At 45.6% G+C, this 23,209-nt stretch overlaps 1 protein-coding gene across 1 annotated transcript in view; it reads right to left on the bottom strand.

The window, feature by feature from the left end:
* Positions 1-22,907, bottom strand: part of RRM2B (ribonucleotide reductase regulatory TP53 inducible subunit M2B) — a 32,365-nt gene extending 9,458 nt beyond the window's left edge. Inside the window, exons 1-7 of the mRNA XM_082259333.1 lie at positions 22,801-22,907; positions 19,243-19,401; positions 15,289-15,405; positions 15,051-15,184; positions 8,989-9,083; positions 4,358-4,491; positions 157-261 (exon numbers count right to left, since the gene is read on the bottom strand). Of these exons, the coding sequence (XP_082115459.1) occupies positions 157-261; positions 4,358-4,491; positions 8,989-9,083; positions 15,051-15,184; positions 15,289-15,405; positions 19,243-19,401; positions 22,801-22,848 (792 nt within the window). The 5' untranslated portion in view covers positions 22,849-22,907. The remainder of the gene's footprint in view (positions 1-156; positions 262-4,357; positions 4,492-8,988; positions 9,084-15,050; positions 15,185-15,288; positions 15,406-19,242; positions 19,402-22,800) is intronic.
* Between the last annotated feature and the right edge of the window lie 302 nt (positions 22,908-23,209).

Consider the following 23,209-nt stretch of genomic DNA (forward strand, 5'->3'; position numbering starts at 1 on the left):
TGTGGTTGCAGGAAATAAAATCACTCCATCTATGGCCGGCTTAACAGACCAAAAGGGAGCAAATAAAAAGTGGATTGCTGGGTTTTATATACATGCTTTATAATGTAAAATGATGGTCGCTTTTCTATTCACACTGGCATTCACACTAGACGGTACCTGTTCTATCCTGACAGCGCTGTTTATGATCTCGGTGACCCTTTGCTGTGACGGTTTGTTCACCAAATACTGAAACATCAGACAGGCAAAATCACAGTGCAGACCCTGTAGAGAACAGACAAAATTTTTCCAACTATACTACATAAATAAAACAATAACAGTTCATTACATAAGCTGGTCATAAACTTCTTTTTTTGTTTTTCTTGTAAACACAGCGGACCATTCTTCTCTCTGAAATGATCACAGAGCGCCGCGCCTGTGATCCTTCTATATAGGATTGCAGGACTCTATGATCATTTCACAAACCCATCCCAAATACAACATGTAAACAGTGCCTAGGCTCGCACTTAACCCCTTGATGGCCCATAGGCTAACCCCTTCCCTGCCAATGTCATTATTACAATAAAAGCGCATATTTTTAGCATGAATTACTGTAGTAATGTCACTGGTCCCCCCAAAAGTGTCAAAAATTTCAGTTAAAAAAAGGTCCAAACTGTTTGCCGCAATGCTGCAGTCCCACTAAAAATTGCAGATCGCCGCCATTACTAGTAAAAAAAATAAATAAATAAAAAAAAAAAAAAAAAGACCTAAATCTTTTCCTTAGTTTGTAGACGCGCTAACTTTTGCGCATAGCAATCAAAATACGCTTAGTGCAATTTTTTTTTTTTTACAAAATATATATAGCTGAATACAAATTGGCCTAAAGATTTTGATTTTTACATTTTTTTTTGGGGGGGGAGGGGGGGGGTGTTATATAGCAGAAAGAGAAAAAAAATTGCACAGGTGATCAAATGTTGGTTGAGGCGAACAGGACGACCCCACATCTCCCCGATTGACTCGAACACTTCCTGATTCAAGCTCCATTCTGTTTAACAAATCTTTTCTCTACTCAAGAAATCCGCCAGAGAATTCAGCTCCACTTTGAGGTGAATGGCTGCAAAAGAGAGAGGGTGTTTTCTTCCACCCATGTAAGGATCAGTTTTGCCACCTCCATGAGGGAGGGAGCCCGCATACCCCCTTGTTTCTTTCTGTAGGATACTGCCTCCACATTGTCTGATAAAAGACATATTTTGGTTCTATGTTGGGTCCGAAGAGAGAAGAGCTTTCCATACTGCCTTTAGTTCCCTTACATTGGAAGAGCAGGCGGCCTCTGCTCTCTCCCATTATCCCTGTGTAGCCAGATGTTCCATGTGGGCTCCCCAACCCCATGCACTCGCATTGGTTGTTATCCAGACTTGACAAGTTGTCTTCCAGCAGCCACCAATGCAAACACTCTTACTTGATCCGGCAGGGTTACTCGATAGTTCAAGGTACTCTGTTGCCCATTCCACACTGACAGGGAGAAATTCTGTAGTATTCTCGTGTGCTTGGGCCCAGGAGATTGCTGGGATAGATTCCGTCATTAGGACCAAAAGCCTCATTTCCCTTATTTTCCTGATGGAGACTGCCTGTCTCAGGAGGAGATTGGAGGTTTCAATAGATCTATAGATCAATAGATCTTTCTTCTCTTCCGGTAAATATATTTTCACTTCTACAGAGTGCAGCATGTAACCTAGGAAGACCACTTTCTGGGATGGTTGCAAATTTGACTTTTCTGTGTACACAATCCATCCCAGCGATTGCAGATGGTATATGGTGTCCGTTTTTCTCCAGCTCTGTGAATGACTCTGCAAAAACCAGCAGATCGTCCAGGTAGCCAGGACCTTCCTCACGATCCTCGGAGCAGATGCATACCCGAACGCGAGGGCATTGAACTGGAAGAAAATTTGTCTGGCCTGGTAGTTTCATTATAAACCTGAGGAAGGGTTTGGAGCAGCCTCTGATCGGAATATGCAGGTGTGCATCTTTCAGATCGATTGCTGCCAATAAAGCTTATCTGTATAATAGCTCTCTTGTTGTGAAAATCGTGCCCATCTTGAATTCTTTGTACACAACACTTTTGTTGACTTCCTTTAAATTCAGGATCAGGCTGTATTTCACCGAAGGTTTCCTTCTGATTAACATATGGGAAAAGAACCCCCGTACCCTTGCTCAAGGGATGGGGGAAATTACATCCTGATCCAGAAACTCCTGGATTAGATTCGTCATGGCAGCTTGCCATGTCTGAGTCTTGGCAGTGGAGTCACTAAAAAGCGGCTTGGGGGTGTACTATGTAATTCTATCTTGTAACCTTTGCCGATTAGATCCAGGATGAATTTGTTGGTTGTAACCCTTTGCCAAGAGGGTAGGAAGCCCCCAGTCCTTATTTATAAGGGCTCTTTCACACACTGCGCTCCGTCGGTGGACTACGTCTGTCTCAGCGGGGGATCAATCCGCCGATCCCCCGCTGAGCAGGAGAATGACAGCTGCTCTCCGCACTGTGTGCGGAGACACATCTGTCAGAGCCCCATACATCTCTATGAGGGAAATCGGATGGGAAAGGACCATCCGCTTGACGGATGGAAAATAGGGTTTCCATCCGTCCAGATTTGACGGATCGGATGTCAGCGGACATGTCTCTGCTGACATCTGATGCTCCATAGGGATGCATGGGGGGACCGTCGTTCAGATCCACCAAAAAAACTGATAGGCGGATCTGAACGGTCCGCCTGTGTGAAAGGGGCCTAAAAGCTGTACATCTAGCTGAAAACCTGATGGCCTCTGCGGAGGAGTCCACAACATAAGCCACGGCCTGGTTGAGGATGGGGAGTGAATCCAAAAATCTCTTCTTTTGGGGGTTTCTTATTCTAGGAGGGTCTTCAACTCTTTCAGAGATCCAATGTCCTGGCTACACAGGTGGACGCAATGGCCAGTTGAAAGTTAGTAACTGCATCCCATGCCTTCTTTAAATAACCTTCCACCTTTCTATCCATGGCAATGCAGTCTTGGCAAAGCACTTTTTTCCAGGCAGAGGACAGTTTGCATGAGGCACATTTCTTTTTTAGGGACATCCCCCTGCACTGCTCCTTCTTTTCCTTCTTTATGATAGCATTATCAGATCAACCTCTTGGCCGTCAAGCGAACACATATATACAGCCTCACAGAAATCGGTCATTATCCGTGGAGACGAATAGATTTTTGCCGCTGTGTGTGTGTCGAGAGAGTGCTGCAAATCGCACTCCCAGCACAGAGACTATGCTCTTCCCAGGTCTTCTATGAACGATTCAAAACAGGAGACTTAAGTCCCGATCACCCGATTACCATGATAGCCTGTGTTTGGCTAGCAAAGTGATTAATCACTGCACAGTGCACCCAGTGTGTGTTTTCTCCTCCTCCTGAATGGAGAAAAACTTCTATGGGGTTGATTTACTAAAACTGAAGAATCCAATCTCTGCTGCAGCTGTGCATAGAAACCAATCGGCTTCTAGGTACTTTTGTCAAAGCTTAACTGAACAAGCTGAAGTTAGAAGCGGATTGACTACCATGCACAGCTGCACTAGATTTTGCACTCTCCAGTTTTAGTAAATCAACCCATTTGCGTCCTTTTCTCCTTGCTAGAGGAAAAAAAAAAAAAAAAAAAGAGTAAACAAAGTCTGTAAAAAAAAAGAGGAAAAAAAAAAAACACACGAGATGGAACAGGGTTAGAGTTAGAATAAAAGGTCATTGTTGGATGGTTTTAATTAAGTGTCATTGTGTCTTAGGTAGCACAGAAAAAAAAAAATGAGCACCATTGTTCTGGGCCCTGCTAAGAGTACAAACTGCAAATAACATACACATATGGGATATCACTGGGAACGTCAGGAGCAGGAGAATTTATTTTGTGTTCTTCTTTGGTGGTAGGTTATGGTATTAGCAAGAAATATACAGCTGGATTTATATAAAAAAAAAAAAAAAAACACCCCACACACCCATCTTTTGCCAGCTTTCCTTTGACAATTGAAAAAATAATAAATACAAAAAAAAATAAATTAAAATAATAATAATAAAAAATAAATAAATAATAATAATATGGGATATCCATTAACATTTCCCAACAAATCAAATTACAATTTGTCCTGGAAAAAAAAAAAAAAAAAAAAATACCCAGATATAATCCACCTGGTTACACTGAGTAGTTGGGATGATGCATACAGTTTTTCTAACATATGTCAAATATGGCAGAACTGTGTTCAGGCGTTGGCATTTGTGTTACCCTTTGCCATAAGAGGATAAAACAATGTTGAATATCCCCTAGGTTGCTACTGGAAACACAGGACTGATCGGTTTACAGAAGGGAAGTTACCTCGTCTCGGCTGATGAGCTCATTGGAGAAGGTGAGACCGGGCATCAGACCTCTCTTCTTCAACCAGAAAATGGCAGCAAAAGACCCAGAAAAGAAAATTCCTTCTACTGCAGCAAATGCCACCACTCGTTCTCCTGTCATTAAAACATGTCACAACAAGTCATTCTATATGTTAAGATTTAATTGGTCATCAGTCATTTTCATTAACAATCTTCCCATAAGATGACGTGCTTTTAGTGTATTTTGGGAGTGTTATTGTACCATGTTGTGTAGATATCCAAGAGGTGGGAGACTGCTGCTTGGTGCCGCCATCTTGGATGTGATGTCATCAGCCCCAGCAGACACAGAACTGTAGGGCTGCTGAATATAATCGCCGAATCGATGCATCGCGATGCGACCCTTCGCGATTCTGCATCGATTCGGGGTGGTTGAATAATAGATTACCTAATGACGTCACTTCCGGGGGCGGGGACAGAAGTGACATTGCAGCGCTGGCCGGGCTTGTAGGATACGGAGCTCCTCCACGCGGCGTGGGAGAGGAGGAGAGCGGAGCTGTCAGTGCTCTCTCTGGCCCCGGGATACACACGGCACGCCCACTTAGCACGCTGCTGCCCGACCGCCCGCTGTGACAGCCCGGCCGCCCGAAGTCGCGGCCTTCCCGGCTCGGTACACTTCTGGTAGCAGTGCGGTTCTCGGCAGACAGCCTGAGTTGACCACAAGGGAGCGAGGAGGCCCTGCTTTCCGCCTGTACCGTGCACTGCACTAGTCCGAGCTCCAAATTCCCGACATGAGGCTCATCACCCAGGACCTGTCCGAGCCCTACTCCATACACCTACCGCTACTTCATCCACAACTGGCTGCAGCTCTGCTTCCTGGTAAGTCGGGGCACTACAGGGCCCAGCATTCCTCCTTACCAGGGCCTGCTTAGGGGCACTACAGAAGCCCAGCATTGTTCCTTACCAGGGCCTGTTATACTACAACTAGGGGGACTACTACAGACTCTGCAGTCCCCCTAGTTGTTGTATAACAGGCCCTGGTAAGGAGGAATGCTGGGCTCTGTAGCTGCCCCTAATTGTAGTACAGTAGGCCCTGGTAAGGAGGAATGCTGGGCTCTGTAGCCCCCCTAATTGTAGTACAGTAGGCCCTGGTAAGGAGGAATGCTGGGCTCTGTAGTCCCCCTAGTTGTAGTATAGCAGGCTCTGGTAAGGAGGAATGCTGGGCTCTGTAGTCCCCCTAGTTGTAGTATAACAGGCCCTGGTAAGGAGGAATGCTGGGCTCTGTAGCTCTGTACAGAGCCAAGCATTCCTCCTTACCAGAGCCTGTTATACTACAACTAGGGGGACTACAGAGCCCAGCATTCCTCCTTACCAGAGCCGGCTATACTACAACTAGGGGGACTACAGAGCCCAGCATTCCTCCTTACCAGGGCCTACGGTACTACAACTAGCATCAGGTAACTCTTCTAACCTGATGTGGCCTGCTCTAAAGGGAGATCTATGAGGGGACCTGCTCTACTAAAGGGGGATCTATGGGGGGACCTGCTCTACTAAAGGGGGGATCTCTGGGGATGCTGGCCTGCTCTAAAGGGGGATCTATGGCGACCCTGCACTAAAGGGGATCTATTCCATAGATCCCCCTTTAGAGCGGGGTCCCCATAGATCCCCCTTTAGAGCTCAGTTCCCCTGGATCCCCTTTAGGACAGGCCCAGGCTCCCCATAGATCTCCTTTAGAGCAGGGTCCCCATAGATCCCCCTTTAGAGAAGGGTCCCCATAGATCCGCCTTTAGAGCAGGGTCACCATAGATCCCCCTTTAGAAAAGGGTCCCCATAGTAATCGTGATGCATCGTGATGCATCGCGGAATCGAATCGTATCGAATCGCAACCCTAATAATCGTAATCGCATCGAATCGTGAGGTAAGTGAAGATGCGCAGCCCTACTCAATAGTATTCCCCTGCACTCCTCCCTCAGCAGTTACATAAAAGCTTATATGGGGTGGTAAGGGATAGAGGCGCAGGGCCAACACAGGCACTTATGTAACACTCCCAGAAGAAAATAGGCCTATGAAGTGGAAGGAGGCCATTCTAGGACATGGACTCTTCCTGAATTTGACTCTGCACAAGCTCAAATGCAGACAAAGTACGCTCAGATTTCTATCTGTGAAAGTAGATCACTTAACTGAATCACTGTTTATACCAATATAGCATTTGGGAAGAAGATAATTAGCTTTTCTTGGCCTTTAAGACTGGAATGTCATTAAAGTTCATGTGCGTGTAGTCTGTAGGGTTTAACATTGAGTTGGCCCACCCTTTGCAGCTCTAACAGCTTCAACTCTTCTGGGAAGGCCGTCCACAAGGTTTAGGAGTGTGTCTATGGGAAGGTTTGACCATTCTTCCAGGGGCACATCTGTAAGGTCAGGCACTGATGTTGGACTAGATGTCCAGTCTCTGCTCCAATTTATCCCAAAGGTGTTCTATCGGGTAAAGATCAGGACTCTGTGCAGGCCAGTCAAGTTCCTCCACCCCAAACTCGCTAATCCATGTCTTTATGGACCTTGCTTTGTGCACTGGTGTGCAGTCATGTTGGAACAGGAAGGGGCCATCCCCAAACTGTTCCCAAAAAGTTGGAAGCATGAAATGGTCTTGGTATGCGGACGTCTTAAGAGTTCCCTTCACTGGAACTAAGGGGGTCAAGCCCAACCCCTGAAAAAAAAAAAAAAAAAAAACAAAAAAAAACACACACCATAAACCCTCTCCACCAAATGATTTGGACCAGTGCACAAAGCAAGCTCCATAAAGACATGGATGAGCGAGTTTGGGGTGGAGGAACTTGATTGGCCTGCACAGAGTCCTGACCTCAACCCGATAAAACACCTTTGGGATGAATTGGAGTGGAGCCAGGCCTTCTCGACCAACATCAGTGCCTGACCTCACAAATGTGCTTCTGGAAGAATGGTCAAAACATTCCCATAGACACATTCCTAAACCTTGTGGACAGCCTTCCTAGAAGAGTTGACGCTCTTATAGCTGCAAAAGGGTGACTAGGATGTAATTAAAGATCAAGTGCAAGTAAAAGGCAGGCGCCCCAATACTGATCTGAGGTGTGAAGGTGAAGGAATTGGGACTGATCTGATGTGTGATAGTGCAGGAATTGGGGTGATCCGAGGTGTGAAGGTGCAGGAATTGGGGTGATCCGAGGTGTGAAGGTGCAGGAATTGGGGTGATCTGAGGTGTGATAGTGCAGGAATTGGGGTGATCTGAGGTGTGAAGGTGAAGGAATTGGGACTGATCTGAGGTGTGATAGTGCAGGAATTGGGGTGATCCGAGGTGTGAAGGTGCAGGAATTGGGGTGATCTGAGGTGTGATAGTGCAGGAATTGGGGTGATCTGAGGTGTGAAGGTGCAGGAATTGGGGTGATCTGAGGTGTGAAGGTGCAGGAATTGGGACTGATCTGATCAGTTTGAAGTTGCAGGAACTGGGCTGGCATATTCATTTCAACCTTACACATCAAAGCCCATTGAGAATGAAGTTGACCGTTTTATATTCTTTTGATTACTTGCCTACCGGGCACTTTCACCCTCTTCCTGCCAAGGCCAATTTTCAGCTTTCAGCACGATCACACTTTAAATGACAATTGTGTGGTGATTTAGCATTTTTTTTTTAGCTTAAAAAAAGTGTTCTTAGTTTCTGTTGGAAAACGACTTCACTGATGTGCGCTGATGAGGCTGCACTGATATGCAGCACTGTTGGGTACAAATTGGCATCACAGATGGGCACTGATGGGGTTGCATTGATAAGGGCACTGATGATCAGTGCGCTGATTACCTGTACAGGTCTCCACTGTGAGGAGATGTTGCTCATCGGCTCTCCTCTCCTCACATGCTGTCAGTGTGAGTTGAGGAGAGCCGATAAATGGCATTTCCGTGTTAACATGTGATCGGCTGTTATTGGACACAGCTGATCACATGGGTAAAGGGCCACATTAAATCGGCACCTTACCGAGATCGGGGTTGCGCTATATCCCAGGGACACAGCAGTTAATCAATGCAATGCGGGGCACAGCCCCACTGCATGGGAGAAAACATGTTTTTGCCTGAAGTCTGGCTTTAAGTGACCGACAGACAAAAGCAACCTTCGTAATAGTCCTTCACACACATCACCCAACTAAGTGACAGCACCTCGGTTCCCATCAGTTTCTGCACTTTGTACATCATTGGGCTTTGCATTTTGCTTACAAAAGAAATCCTGTGGGCTGCCGTTGCTGATGCCCAGAAAATGCTAGTGCTTCCAGGACTTTGAGTCACCAACCCAAAACACTTCACTGGCTGCTTGCTTGTTCCAGATTAATGGCAGTTACGGTCAGAGATTGCTTTACACATGCATTGGTATCCTTACAAAGGATGGTAACCAAAACAAGACATTATGGGGTTTATTTACTAAAGATGGAGAGTACCAAATCAGGCTCACTTCTGCAAAGAAACCAATCAGCTTCCAGGTTTTATTGTCAAAGCTTAATTGAACAAGCTGAGGTTAGAAGCGGATTGGTTTCTATGCAGAAGTGAGCCTGATTTTCCATTCTCCAGCTTTAGTAAATAAACTCCCATGATTTAGATAAATGCTCAGGTATTACCTACCAAATGTAGCTTTCCTGTCTGATATCCAGCGCAGGGCCCACTCTGCTTTCTTCCTAACACAGGGCATTGTTTCAATGGCGTTAAATAAGAAATCCCTAAAAAAAAAAAAAAAAAAAAAAAAGGAAGAATGTACATAAAGTTAGTATTTCATTTCTAACCCCAGCAAAAAAAAAAATCTTTAGATTTTGGATATAGTACATAAGTGATAAAAGCCTTCAGCTGGAATTTATTAATGCGAGTCCCCCAAAGGAAAGATTTCCCCCGACTTCCTATCATGTCATTATAACAGAAAGTAAAGGGGAACCTCCCCAAGAACACCTAACACAAGTTCTACGCATTATCCACTCAATCTTAAACGAAAAAAATAAAACACCACAACACACAATTTCTTAGGTCTGTCAGGACTTTGGAAGTGAGAGGTTTCGCCTGCACAGTTGCTACAACCATTCGGATGTCCTCTCTGGTACACAACACACACCTTAGCAAGATGACTGGTGGGTGGGCAGGAATAATAGCGGGTACACCTTATTGCTCGAGCCCCAAAGAGGAATTAAAAAAAAAAAAATATATATATATATATATATATATATATATATATATATATATATATATATATATATATATATATATATATATTATATATATATATATATACACACACATATACATATATACACACACAGTAAACCCCTGTTATATCACGGTTCAGTTTTTGTGGTCCCGGTATATTGCATTTTTTTTCTGTAATGTTATTTTACTAATTAAATCATTGATAATTAAAATATTTTTGTGTTTTTTATTGCTCTGTCTCTCAGTATCTTTTATGTGTTTAGATGAGTTTCTATTGTTTTAAAAGTGTGTTTAAAGACCTTAAAATGCTTTTAAAAAGTACAGTGAAAGTTATAAAAACATGCCTACAGTGTATTTAAATAGGGTCTATTTCGTGGATTTTCACTTTTCGCGGGTGGGTCCGGAACGTAACCCCCGCAATGGAGGGGGGTTTACTGTATATATAAATATTAATTTAAAAAAATAATAATAAAAAAAAGGTATGCAACTGCCAACCAGGCTCAAATGTTCTAGGAAATATCACTCTAGATGGACTGATCCTGCAATATACTGTTACCTATTAAAGTTGAACGCTGTACTCAGACCTTTCCTTCAGACCTGCACAGCTGTACAGGCTCCCCTCCTGTACTGAAATGGCTTACTCTGCACACTGTGAATATCTTGCAGTGTGCATTAGAAGCTGAAGTGAGTCAGATAGAACCTGCCTCATTTCCTGGCTGGAGGATTCATCAATAATAAGCCTCTTCTTCCCCAGCCTTACTATCCCTGGCATCACCAACTTCATTTATCAGACTTCAGTCATGGATGCTGAGCACTACCTGTGGGCATTATCATAGCTTACCGTTTTTAGGATTCTATGTAAAACCTCCTGCTGGACCCTCTAACCAGCCATGATCTGCCTGCATTGCATTGTAGAAGCATAGAGACCTAGTGATGATGCCACAGGGTCGAACATTAGGGATGTAATGAAAACAGGGAGGTTTTATTGAAGCTGTTGCCACCCAGCCAACACATAAGTAAAGCATGAAAGATCTGATCTGGCTTTAACGCTCATACACCACACATACACATCCATGGGTGGCAGAGGTTTCTGTGCTTAGAGTGCGCTCACTGTGCACTGTACTGTCAAAAAACAGCTCTGGTCTCTAGTGATGATTGAGTGTCGGCGGACCCAGCTCTCCATCATTTGACCACTACAACAGCCAATCACAGTGGTCAAATGATCGCCCTTCTCCCCAGGTGTAATAATCCAGTTAAAGCGTTAATAAACCCAAAAAGCAAACCTTAGGCCTCTATCACACGGCCGCTCTGTTTTTTTTCTCCGCTCCGGCACTTTTTTTTTTTTTTTTTTTTTTTTTTTACGGACACGGATGACACTTGCGTCATCCGCTCCGTATGTCCGCATATCATCCCATCCGTTTGCGGATGATATACGGACATAATGTATGTCTATGGGATTGCGGATGTCAGCGGATGACACCGCTGACATGCGATTTTCCTTCCTTTCCGTTTTTTAAAATGGAAGAAAAATAGGGTTCTGTTCAGTTCCAAAAAACAGAACAGAACTGAAAGGAGGAAAATCGGATGTCAGCGGATGGTATTCCGCTGACATCCGCAATCCCATAGACTTACATTATGTCCGCAAATCATCCGCAAACGGATGGGGTGATATACAGACACACGGAACGCCCGTGTGAAAGAGGCCTTACATTGTACCTTACCAATTCTTAGATGTGGTGGCTGCATTTGATTTTGTTTTTTATGCTTTTTTTTCTGTTTTTAGCTGGTGACCCGGCCTGTTTTTTTTTATTTTTAAAGTATGAACTCTTATACCCACAGTTATAGGGTTCATACAAAACCCATTTAACATGTGCAGGGGTGCTTACAATTATCAGCTTTTAGTTATGTAAAACGTTTATCCTAATAGTAAAAAAACGATCTGCTGTAACTGTTTATAACATGTGAGCTGGAGTTTGGCTTCAATGTGTTAGTGTATCAAAATCCGCTAGTACATCCAACACTACCCTCCCCCCAGACTGACAATGTTACTGTCTGCTGTGCCTCCTTTTCTCATTCCTCCAGAATGGGGGCACTCTAATACAGGATGTGTGTTACTGGCCAGATCACCAGGTGCAATATACACTGCTCAAAAAATAAATAAATAAATAAAAAGGAAACTTTTTAATCAGAGTAAAGCATCAAGTCAACTAAACTATGGTAAGTTAAGTAGCAGAGGGGGTGAATTAGATTAACAGGTGCACTAGATGAGCAACAATGAGACAACCCCGAAAAACAGAAATGGTTGTACAGGTGGAGGCCACTGATATTTTATTTCCCTACTCCTTTTTTCTGACTGTTTTTCACTAGTTTTACATTTGGCCAGGGTCAGTGTCACTACTGGCAGCACGAGGCGATACCTGGTCCCTAGAGGTTGCACAGGCAGTCCAACTCCTCCAGGATGGCACATCAATATGTGCCATTGCCAGAACGTTTGCTGTGTCTCCCAGAACAGTCTCAAGAGCATGGAGGAGATTCCAGGAGACAGGAAGTTACTCTAGGAGAGCTGGACAGGGCTGTAGAAGGTCCTTAACCCATCAGCAGGACCGGTATCTGCTCCTTTGTGCAAGGAGGAACAGGATGAGCACTGCCAGAGCCCTAAAAATGACCTCCAGCCAGCCACTGGTCTGAATGTCTGACCAAACAATCAGAAACAGACTTCATGAGGGTGGCCTGAGGGCCCAATGTCCTCTAGTGGGCACTGTGCTCACTGCCCGACAATGTGGAGCTTGATTGGCATTTGCCACTGAACACCAGAAGTAGCAGGTCTGCCACTGGTGGCCTGTGCTTTTCACAGATGAGAGCAGGTTCACCCTGAGCACATGTGACAGGCGTCAAAGGGTCTGGAGAAGCCGTGGAGAACATTATACTGTCTGTAACATCGTTCAGCATGACCGGTTTGGTGATGGGTCAGTAATGGTCTAAAGGCGTATCCATGGAGGGACGCACAGACCTCTACAGGCTAGACAATGGCACCCTGACTGTCTTTAGAAATCGGGATGAGATCCATGGACTCATTGTCAAACCCTACACTGGTGCAGTGGGTCCTGGGTTCATCCTGGTGCACGACAATGTGCGACCTTATGTGACGAGAGTATGCAGCCAGTTCCTAGAGAATGAAGGAATTGATACCATTGAATGGCCCCCACCCTCGCCTGGCCTAAATCCAATAGAACACCACTGGGACATTATGTTTCAGTCCACCAGGTTGCACCTCAGTGATGCCCTGGTCCAGATATGGGAGGAAATACCCCAGGACACCATCTGCGTCTCATTAGGAGTATGCCCCAACGCTGTCCGGCATGCATACCAGCACGTGGGGGCCATACAAACTACTGAGTACCATTGTGAGTTGCTGCATTAAAATTTGAGCAAAATGGACTAGCCTGCTGCATTTGTTTTTTCACTGTGTCTAAGTTTCAGCCCTCTGTAGGTTGATCATTTTCATTTCCATTAAACTATGTGGCATCCTTTCGTTCCTGACACATTACCCAGTCCAAACCAGTATGATGCTGGATATCTATATTTTTCCCCATTGAGATCTGATGTGTTTTCAAAGTGTTCCTTTAATTTTTTTGGAGCAATGCATTACATTTTTGGTTTTGGGTTTAATACCGCTTTAAAAAGAGGTGCCAAGGCTGGGCAGGAAATCTCTTTAATAGCATTTTTAAAGCGGTAGTGTACTCATTCCTTAAACTTTACATTATTTCAATGAAAACAGTGCATAGAATATAGGTACATTTCTCTTTTGTCACTTACCTCATCCCTTCCTTAGATATCTCTGTTTCTATCGCTGATTGTGTCACCCGCACATGCTCAGTTTACCCTGATTTTCCGGCAAGCTTATGCTGCTGCTGGAATAATGCAGGGTCTACTCCGGGGCTGCGTCATTTCCTTTGCTTGACGTCAGCCCCGAGCTCACGCAAGACTCCGTCCCCATTCTCAAATTCCTCCACTACCCCATGTGACTCGCTACGTCACAGGGGTGTGCTAGTGGAGAGAGCCGAAGGCGCGGGGAGTAACTTCTGAGCTACAGTGAAGAGGAGACTGCGCATGCGCGGGATTTCGGAACTGAAAGCAGAATGATGGCGGAAATACTGCCCAGAGCCTGACAAGGAAACCACAATAAGAACGGCAGCGCTAAAGATGTGGAAAATAGCCGCAGAAAGGAACAAAATATAGAAGGAACATTTGTATCATATCAATTACTGGCTATGTGATTTATAATCAAATATTACAGACTTACAATTGAAATTGAGAGAACGAAGGACTGAGGATACTACCGCTTTAAAGGGGAAAAGGGGAGAAAGTGTGAAATAGGGAGGAACCAGGAAGGCAAAAGTATCTCAGACATATATTTTTTCCATTACAGCCAAGACCGCTGCAGACAGGAATTGCTGTCCAGTATCTGTGAGGATTCTGGAAAAGATAACCGTAATCGTCACTTCCTTTAACCACTTGCCGACTGCCGCACGACTATATACTGCGGCAGTCAGCCCCCACCACCGGCGGCCCGCTCCCGCTCGTTCCCTGCCATCCCCACGCCTGTGACCGGCGGCTCCGATGTCCGCCGGCCACTCGCGTTCTCCCTCAGCAGAGGGAGAAAGACAGACGGCTGATGTAAACACAGCCATCTGTCATTTTCCCTTAGATCATCACTGAGGCTATGCGATCCTGCCATGTAGGATCGTATGTCTCTGTGATGATCTAACAAGCCACGCCCGCTGACAGTTAGAATCACGCCCCTAGGGTCATACTTAACCCCTTGATCACCAATAAAGTTAACCCCTTCCCTGCCAGTGTCATTTTGACAGTAACAGTGCATATTTATAGCACTGATTACTGTAGTAATGTCACTGGTACTCCCAAAAAAGTGTCAGTCAGGGGGTCCGATCTGTCCGCTGCAATGTCGGAAGTCCCGCAAAAAAAAAACAAAAAAAAAAAAAACAAACACACACACACACACACACACACACACAAAAATAAAAATGACAAATCTTTCCCGTAGTTAGTAAACACAATAACGTTTGCGCAAACCAATCAAAATACGCTTATTGCGATTTTTTAACAAAAATATGTAGCAGAAAACAAATTGGCCTAAAATGTTAAAAAATTTTGATTTTTAAATTTTTTTTGAGAATTTCATATAAAAAAAAAAAAATGTGAAAAATATTGTTATTTTTTCAAAATTGTCGCTCTTTTTTTGTTTATAGCGCAAAAAATTAAAATCGCACAGGTGATCAAATACCACCAAAAGAAAGCTCTGTTTGTGGGGAAAAAAAAGGACATCAATTTCATTTTGGTACAGCGTTGCACGACCGCGCAATTGTCCGTTAAAAATTACGCAGTGCCGAATCGCAAAATAGGGCCTGGTCTTTGAGCAGCCAAATCCTCCGGGGCTTAAGTGGTTAACCAGCCAATGAAATCATCCTTACCTCCTGTGGGGATCTTTGATGTAGGTCTCAATAAGCAGGCTGTACATCTCTGAATGCACATTCTCAATTAGAATCTGGAAGCCGTAAAAGCTGCGAGCTTCGGGGATCTGCACCTCCTGGCTGAATCTCTCCACCTAATAGAAAACATACCAGATCATGTTAGCTGTGATATCCATAGGAGAAATTGGACAAATGAGGAAGGAGCCCTGCCAGGCTCCAGAACATATAAATCACATACCAGATTCTCATTCACTATGCCATCGCTGGCTGCAAAGAATGCCAATATATGGGAAATAAAATACTTCTCATCTTCCTTCAGCTTCTCCCAGTGCGCCAAGTCTTTGGATAGATCCACCTATTACATAGAACACAATTCCACTTATTTCAATTCTATTTCTATATCTGTATCACAGCTGGAACCGTTCTTCTCCTACAATGATTCCCAGCTTCTAATGTTTACCAGAAATGGAAGTCTAACGGTCTGTGGCTTCCATGGCCGGTAACGGCAGTTGATCTGCCTTGTGCAGGTGCATGGCTCGCAAAATAAAACCACAGAGAAAAGGATGTGTTGTGTTGTAACAGTTAACGTGGAACTTTAGTCAGACAATTAAGTCCTGCTAGGTTACTTCATGCCGGCCCCTTTTGCAGGTTTAGCTATGTAAAACATTAAAAATAAGTGCTGTAATGGCGAACCTTGGCACCCCAGATGTTTTGGAACTACATTTCCCATAATGCTCATGCACTCTGCAGTGTAGTTGAACATCATGGGAAATGTAGTTCCAAAAGATCTGGGGTGCCAAGGTTCACATCACTGGCCTATACGGTTTAAAATCCAGTAATGCACGGTCTCACTCTGCACATGCTCAGTTGCTCTCATATTTTTAGGCATTGTCGAATTTGTATTGGCCAATCTGCTGACAGCTTTATTCCTTTACAGCCAAAGAAGCTGCTTCTGTTTGATCTGCAACTACCATGATGTTTCATGTGCGATCTGTTAGGACACCAGCCATTTGATGGTTTGACAGTTTGGTTGGGGACACAAACAAATGTTAGTTACCAATCCTGGCAGTCCAGGGATGTAACCGTTAAAAAAAAAAAAAAAAAACACACACACTAAAACTATGTCTGTCTATAGTTTCCCTTTATTATTTACTGCTGTTCAGGAGCTTTGGGATTCAGCAAAATGGCAGTCTCCAGCAAGAAGAAGCAAGAACAATGCTGGAGGCAATGTACAGCACACACTCATTTTGGTAGTAAAATTATTAATGTGGAATGTATGTTCCTTGCTAAAGAACATTATTTTTTCTTTTAATGCCCACACATAGTTGTTATGGGTAACGTTCTGCTTAGAAGTGCAACTAAAGTTAATAAAATAAAATACACTTACCTCTACTGCCTATTTGCAATCTTGTGAAGAATGAACACTGAGCTGTGCCTGTGTGCCAGGATGAATGTACACCTGTGCAGGAGTGATTCATATTATGCCCAGCAATGAAGACGGCCAAAGACTGGCATCTGGGGAGAAGATGCCAGCAAGGGACCTTGTGGGCATTGGGCAGATGGAACTAAAAAAGGTATTTTTTTTAACTTTGGCTCCACTTTAAGAAATTATTTCAATGTGGAGCTACAGATTTCACACACAACCAACCCAATGTACCAAAGAAGCACAGAGGCCGCCTGCCAACAGGAAGGCCTAAAATACGCTTTTTCAGGCATTTTTCTTTAGTGATCTAAATGCCACCCACAGTTTTTAACAGGCCTGTATACACAGGAGCATAACCCCACTCTCTGTATAGTATAGATCAGTTAACCACTTCAGCACTAACGGTTTGATGACCAGGCCATTTTTTGCCATTTAGCACTGCGCTACTTTAACTGGTAATTGCATGGTGATGCAAATGCTGTACCCCAAAAAAAATTATATAATCTTTTATTCACACATATAGAGTTTTCCTTTGGTGGCATTTGTTGACCACTGGGTTTTTTTTAATTTTTTGCGATAGAAACAAAAAATACTGAAAATTAAATAAAAAAAAATAATATCCCAATAAGTGTATATTGGATTGGTTGGTTTGCGTGAAACGTATAGTATCTACAAACTATGGTATAAATACACTGGATTTATTATTCTGTGATCAGCCACTTCTAAGGCTCCTTTCACACAGTTGATGAAAAACGGACATCAATGTATCTCTATGTAAAAACGGATGACAACGGATGATCATCAGTTAACATCCGTTTTCATCCGCTTCCTTCAGTGTCCGTTTTTTTGAACGGATGAATGCCCTATTTTTCATCCGTCAAAAAAACGGATCGGATGAAAAAAAAAGATAACAACGGATGGAAAAAAAAGATAACAACGGATGGAAAACTTACACTGGGTGGAGGAACTTGACTGGCCTGCACAGAGTCCTGACCTCAACCCGATAGAACACTTTTGAGATGAATTAGAGCAGAGACTGCAAGCCAGGCCTTCTCTCCAACATCCCTGCCTGACCATACAAATGCACTTCTGGAAGAATGGTCAAACATTCCCATAGACACACTCCTAAACCTTGTGAACAGCCTTCCCAGAAGAGTTGAAGCTGTTAAAGCTGCAAAGGGTGGGCCAACTCAATATTGAACCCTACGGAGTAAGACTGGGATGCCATTAAAATTCATTTGCGTGTAAAGGCAGGTGTCCCAATACTTTTGGCAATATTGTGTATATAGCAAATAATAAATTGAGGGTAGGTATGACTTGGAATAGCCCACACCAGAAAACCAGCACAGCTCCAATGGCAGCTGGAGACCTCTGGTGGCAACCTACAAAAATACAAGCAATATAAAAATGGCAACCAACTAGGTCCATTTATACCAAGCATACGTACTGTGCACATGGACAGAACCAATCTTAAATTTTGCTTGTATGTCTCTACCAAGCAGTGACAAGACCTCACTGACCACTGTAGCTGTATGCACTGTGGACCAACGTATCCTCAACCTTCGCTGCAGAAGCACTCAAGTTGTCCAAATTCAGTAGCTCAGCTCCCCCTGCTGCTCCCTCATGGCATTGTCTCCAAGCTTTCTAATCTCTAATGTAAACACATAATAGGTGCACTGGCAGGGGGATGAGGAGTGCTTAGAGGCTGAGAGAGAAGAACTGCCATGTTTCTGCTGTGAACTTTGAGGATGAATTGCTCCACTGTGCCTACAGCTATATAGAGATCAGTACAGGCATGTTTTAAAGTGAACATGTGAACAGGCCATGGGCATTCAGGTATATACCAAGCAGTTTATAGGTTTTACAACATGTTCTTACTGACATCTATAGCTACAGGCACTGCAGAGCAATTCTGAAAGCTTGTCTGTTTTTATGAAAGCTCTTAGCCGAGGCACTGAAGCCAGGTTCCTGCAAAATCTGCTGGGAAAAAGACTACAGAGCCTCTGTTATGAACTTCAAATACAAGTTGCTCCTCAGTGCCTGCAGCTGCAGAGGTCAATGAGGGCTTGTTAAAAACATATTTCCTTCTGGTTTAAAAGGAAAGTATAGGAAAGAACGAAAACAATCAATCATACTCCCCTAGATGGATGCAGCACCGATCCCAGCTGCATCTGTTCCCCACCAGCTCTACATCAAGAACTGAGCGATCAAAAACTGCTGATCACTCAACTCCCAGTCTTCAGTTATTAGAAAGACTGTGACTGTCAGTCACCAGCTCTCTGCTCTGCTGTGGAGGGGGCGGAGGCGGCTGCCTCAGTCTCCGAGCGGCTCACTGAGAGTCAGATGCTGGTCCAGGGCTCTGGGTGGGCCCCGACTAAAAAGTGATGTCAGCCGACAGAACGAAGTGCGCTCCTGTGATCTATAAGAGTGGGGCTAAAAAAAGAGCTTTGGATATACTTCTCCTTTAATTTAATCTTTTACGAATTCAATAAAATAAAATGATTTTCCTCACCCTCTCATGATGTTCACATTACCTGGCGGACCAAGATCTACTGGTAGCTGTGGTAAAGTGCTCCCATAAGGGTATCTGTGATTGGAGGGTGCAGATGCCATCTAGCTCCATAATAGCTCTTGGTCCCAATAAAGCCTGAGATACATTGAAGGGCCCATTCAGTGCTAGTACAGGTAGGGATCAGGAGCTAGAGGTAATGCCACATAAGAATAAATCCCTTTTAAACAGAGCTGATAGAAAAGTCCATGATCACTTACCTCCTCTGCAGTCCAGAATGAGGCCTGTGCTTTCTTATACATCTTCCAGATATCCGGGTACTGGATGGGAAAAATGACAAAACGCCGGGGATTTTTCCTAAGAAGAGGCTCATCCTCAAGGCTGTTTCCATTACTTTCACCGTAACCATTAATCCCGTTCTGCCGAGAACATGAAATATAAAATTATCATCCAATGTGTTACCAAATGACAATACGGTACCTGGAACTCACACTACGGGAACTCACACTATGGGAACACACACACTATGGAACACACACTATGGAACTCACACTATGGAACTCACACTATGGAACTAAACACACATAGAACAATTTCATTTTATCCTATTATGTGTTCAAAAATATTATTAACCACTTAAGCCCCAGAAAATTTTACCCCCTTCCTGACCAGGGCCTATTTTGCGATTCGGCACTGCGTGACTTTAACAGACAATTGCGAGGTCGTGCGACGCTGTACCCAAATGAATTTGACGTCCTTTTTTTCCCACAAACAGAGCTTTCTTTTGGTGGTATTTGATCACCTGTGCGATTTTTTGATCATGCGCTATAAACAAAAAAAAAGAATGACAATTTTGCAAAAATAACAATATTTTTCAAATTTTATTTTTAAAAAAAAAAAAAAAAATTAAAAATCTAAATTTTTTAACATTTTAGGCCAATTTGTTTTATGCTACATAGGTTTGGTAAAAAAAATTGCAAAAAGCGTATTTTGATTGGTTTGCGCAAAAGTTATTGCGTTTACTAACAAAGGGAAAGATTTTTGTCATTTTTATTGTTTTGTTTTTTTTAACTATTAATGGCGGTGATCTGCGATTTTTTTCGTGGGACAGCGACATTGCGGACCCTTGACTGACATTTTTGACACTTTTGGGGGTACCAGTGACATTACTACAGTAATCAGTGCTATAAATATGCACTGTTACTGTAAAATGACACTGGGAGGGAAGGGGGTTAACTTTATTTGAGAGGGAGGGGTTAAGTGTGTCCCTAGGGGCGTGATTCTTACTGTGATTGGATGTGGCTGTGTGTGTAACAGCACAGATCTACGGTCCTACATAGCAGGACCGTATGATCTGTGCTGTTACACAGGGGAGAAATACAGGCGGCTTTGTTTACATTAGCCGCCTGCCTTTCTCCCAGTGTAACCGACTATCGCGAGTGACTGGCGGACATCCGGTCAGTCGCGGGGGGGATCCGCAAGCGGGAGCGCGCCTCCGGCGGCGCACGCTCGCTCCCTAGAGCCTCACAGGCTAGCAAAGTAGATCTACGTCACTTTGCCTGTGAGGGGCTGACTGCCGACGTAAATTGTCATTAGGCAGTCGACAAGTGGTTAAAGGTAGGTCTTTTTATCCTTATGCATCAAGATAAAAAAAAAAAAAAAAAAAACTTCTGTGTGCAGCAGCCCCCCTCAGCCCCCCTAATACTTACCTGAGCCCCATCTTTATCCAGCAATATTGTGTCTAAGCTGCCCGGGACTCCCCTCCTCATTGGCTGAGACAGCAGCACAGTGCGATTGGCTCCCTCTACTGTCATTTAAGCTTGGTGAGAAGGGGGGACAATTGTTGAAGCAATTTTTTGCGAATGAAAGAAATAGAAAATAACCATCAGTCACCCTCAGACTGGAGCTCCATGCAAGATTTCGCCCCGGTTCACACTACTGCGTGTGCGGGGTTCGCATGTCATGTCGGAGCGCACTGCTCCGACATGACATGCGATCAGCTGTGCGGTGCGAGTTTAGCCATACAGTTTGTATGGCTAAATTCGCATCGCACCCGCAGCAAACACGCACAGGAGGCATTTTTGCTGCCGCATCAGGATCGGATCGCACAGCGGTTCACACTTGTGCGATCCGATCCTGTGCGAACTGCACGATCGCACTGCGATATGCGATCAAACTGGGGGTGTCGTTAAGATTACTTTGACACCCCCAGCGTATCGCATATGGCAGTGTGAACTGCCGGGGGTGCGTGTGCGATGCGGGAAAAGGCTGCGAATTCGCAGCCTTCCCGCATCGCATAAATGTGAACCGAGCCTTCACCTCATGGGGTGGGGATGATCATGAGAAGTGCGAGGGATCAGCCCAGAACCGGAGGAGATTGTGAAGGATCTCAAGGCAGCTGGAACCACAGTCACCAAAGAAGAAACTATTGGTAATACAATACGCCACCATGGATTGGAATCCTGGGGCGCCCCCTCAGTCGCTGTCCAGCCAATGCGGGGCGCCCCCTCAGTCGCTGACCAGCCAATGCGGGGCGCCCCCTCAGTCGCTGACCAGCCAATGCGGGGCGCCCCCTCAGTCGCTGACCAGCCAATGCGGGGCGCCCCCTCAGTCGCTGACCAGCCAATGCGGCGCGCCACCTCAGTCCCTGACCAGCCAATGCGGGGCGCCACCTCAGTCCCTGACCAGCCAATGCGGCGTGCCCTCAGTCCCTGACCAGCCAATGCAGGGCGCCCCCTCAGTCGCTGACCAGCCAATGCGGGGCGCCCCCTCAGTCGCTGACCAGCCAATGCGGGGCGCCCCCTCAGTCGCTGACCAGCCAATGCGGCGCGCCACCTCAGTCCCTGACCAGCCAATGCGGGGCGCCACCTCAGTCCCTGACCAGCCAATGCGGCGTGCCCTCAGTCGCTGACCAGCCAATGCGGGGCGCCCCCTCAGTCGCTGACCAGCCAATGCGGGGCGCCCCCTCAGTCGCTGACCAGCCAATGCGGGGCGCCCCCTCAGTCGCTGACCAGCCAATGCGGCGCGCCCCCTCAGTCGCTGACCAGCCAATGCGGGGCGCCACCTCAGTCCCTGACCAGCCAATGCGGCGCGCCACCTCAGTCCCTGACCAGCCAATGCGGCGCGCCACCTCAGTCCCTGACCAGCCAATGCGGCGTGCCCTCAGTCGCTGACCAGCCAATGCAGGGCGCCCCCTCAGTCGCTGACCAGCCAATGCGGCGCGCCACCTCAGTCCCTGACCAGCCAATGCGGGGCGCCACCTCAGTCCCTGACCAGCCAATGCGGGGCGCCACCTCAGTCCCTGACCAGCCAATGCGGCGTGCCCTCAGTCGCTAACCAGCCAATGCAGGGCGCCCCCTCAGTCGCTGACCAGCCAATGCGGCGCGCCACCTCAGTCCCTGACCAGCCAATGCGGGGCGCCACCTCAGTCCCTGACCAGCCAATGCGGGGCGCCACCTCAGTCACTGACCAGCCAATGCGGTGCCTCCTCAGTGTCTGCAATTTTTTAGAAGAGAGTGAATGCAGCTTAGTGATGCCTTTGGCCTCCCAGATATCCAGTGCAGCTTATAATTTACACACAACTAAAGAGATAAGGACTGTACCAATAGCAGGCAATGTAGGGGGGGTAGAAATCAGGGGGTCAGTATCCGATCTCAGGACGGGTTAGTATTGCTCCCCCCCGGACCTCTATCTATGTGCGGTGACACAATTGATGTGTATATAGCAGTCTATATGATATAACGCCATACACAAATACCGACCTCACCTCCCCCATCCCTCTGACATTACAGCGGGGATACCCCATGTACGTCACCTACCGTCTCCCCCGTGTCACCCCCCGGCAGAGAAACTCCACGGTCACCCATTGACACGCAGCCTCAGATAGGAGCCAATGGCGGACCTGACCGAGATACCGCCCTCCTGTACCGGTCTGACATCACTGGCAGCGCTATTGGGTGTCACAGCACTAACTCCGCCCAGCCAGCCAAGGGGGGGCGGGGCCACAAGCACGTTATCAAACAAGCAGTGCAGGGGGAGGATCCGAATAGGCGGGGTTACATGACCATGTCCCAGAGACCGCCCCCGGCCGAGATGTGAGCTCCGGTGTCATTGTACTCAGTGATCTGTGTCAGTGGGAGGAATATTATAGCAGTGTACAGCAAGTCTGCTGTGTACATTATATAATCCACCCATTACCAGCTTTATCCACCCCGCCCACTCTTACCC

The sequence above is a fragment of the Pelophylax lessonae genome (genome assembly GCF_965119305.1).
Source record: "Pelophylax lessonae genome assembly, chromosome: 5".
Classification (NCBI taxonomy): Eukaryota; Metazoa; Chordata; class Amphibia; order Anura; family Ranidae; genus Pelophylax; species Pelophylax lessonae.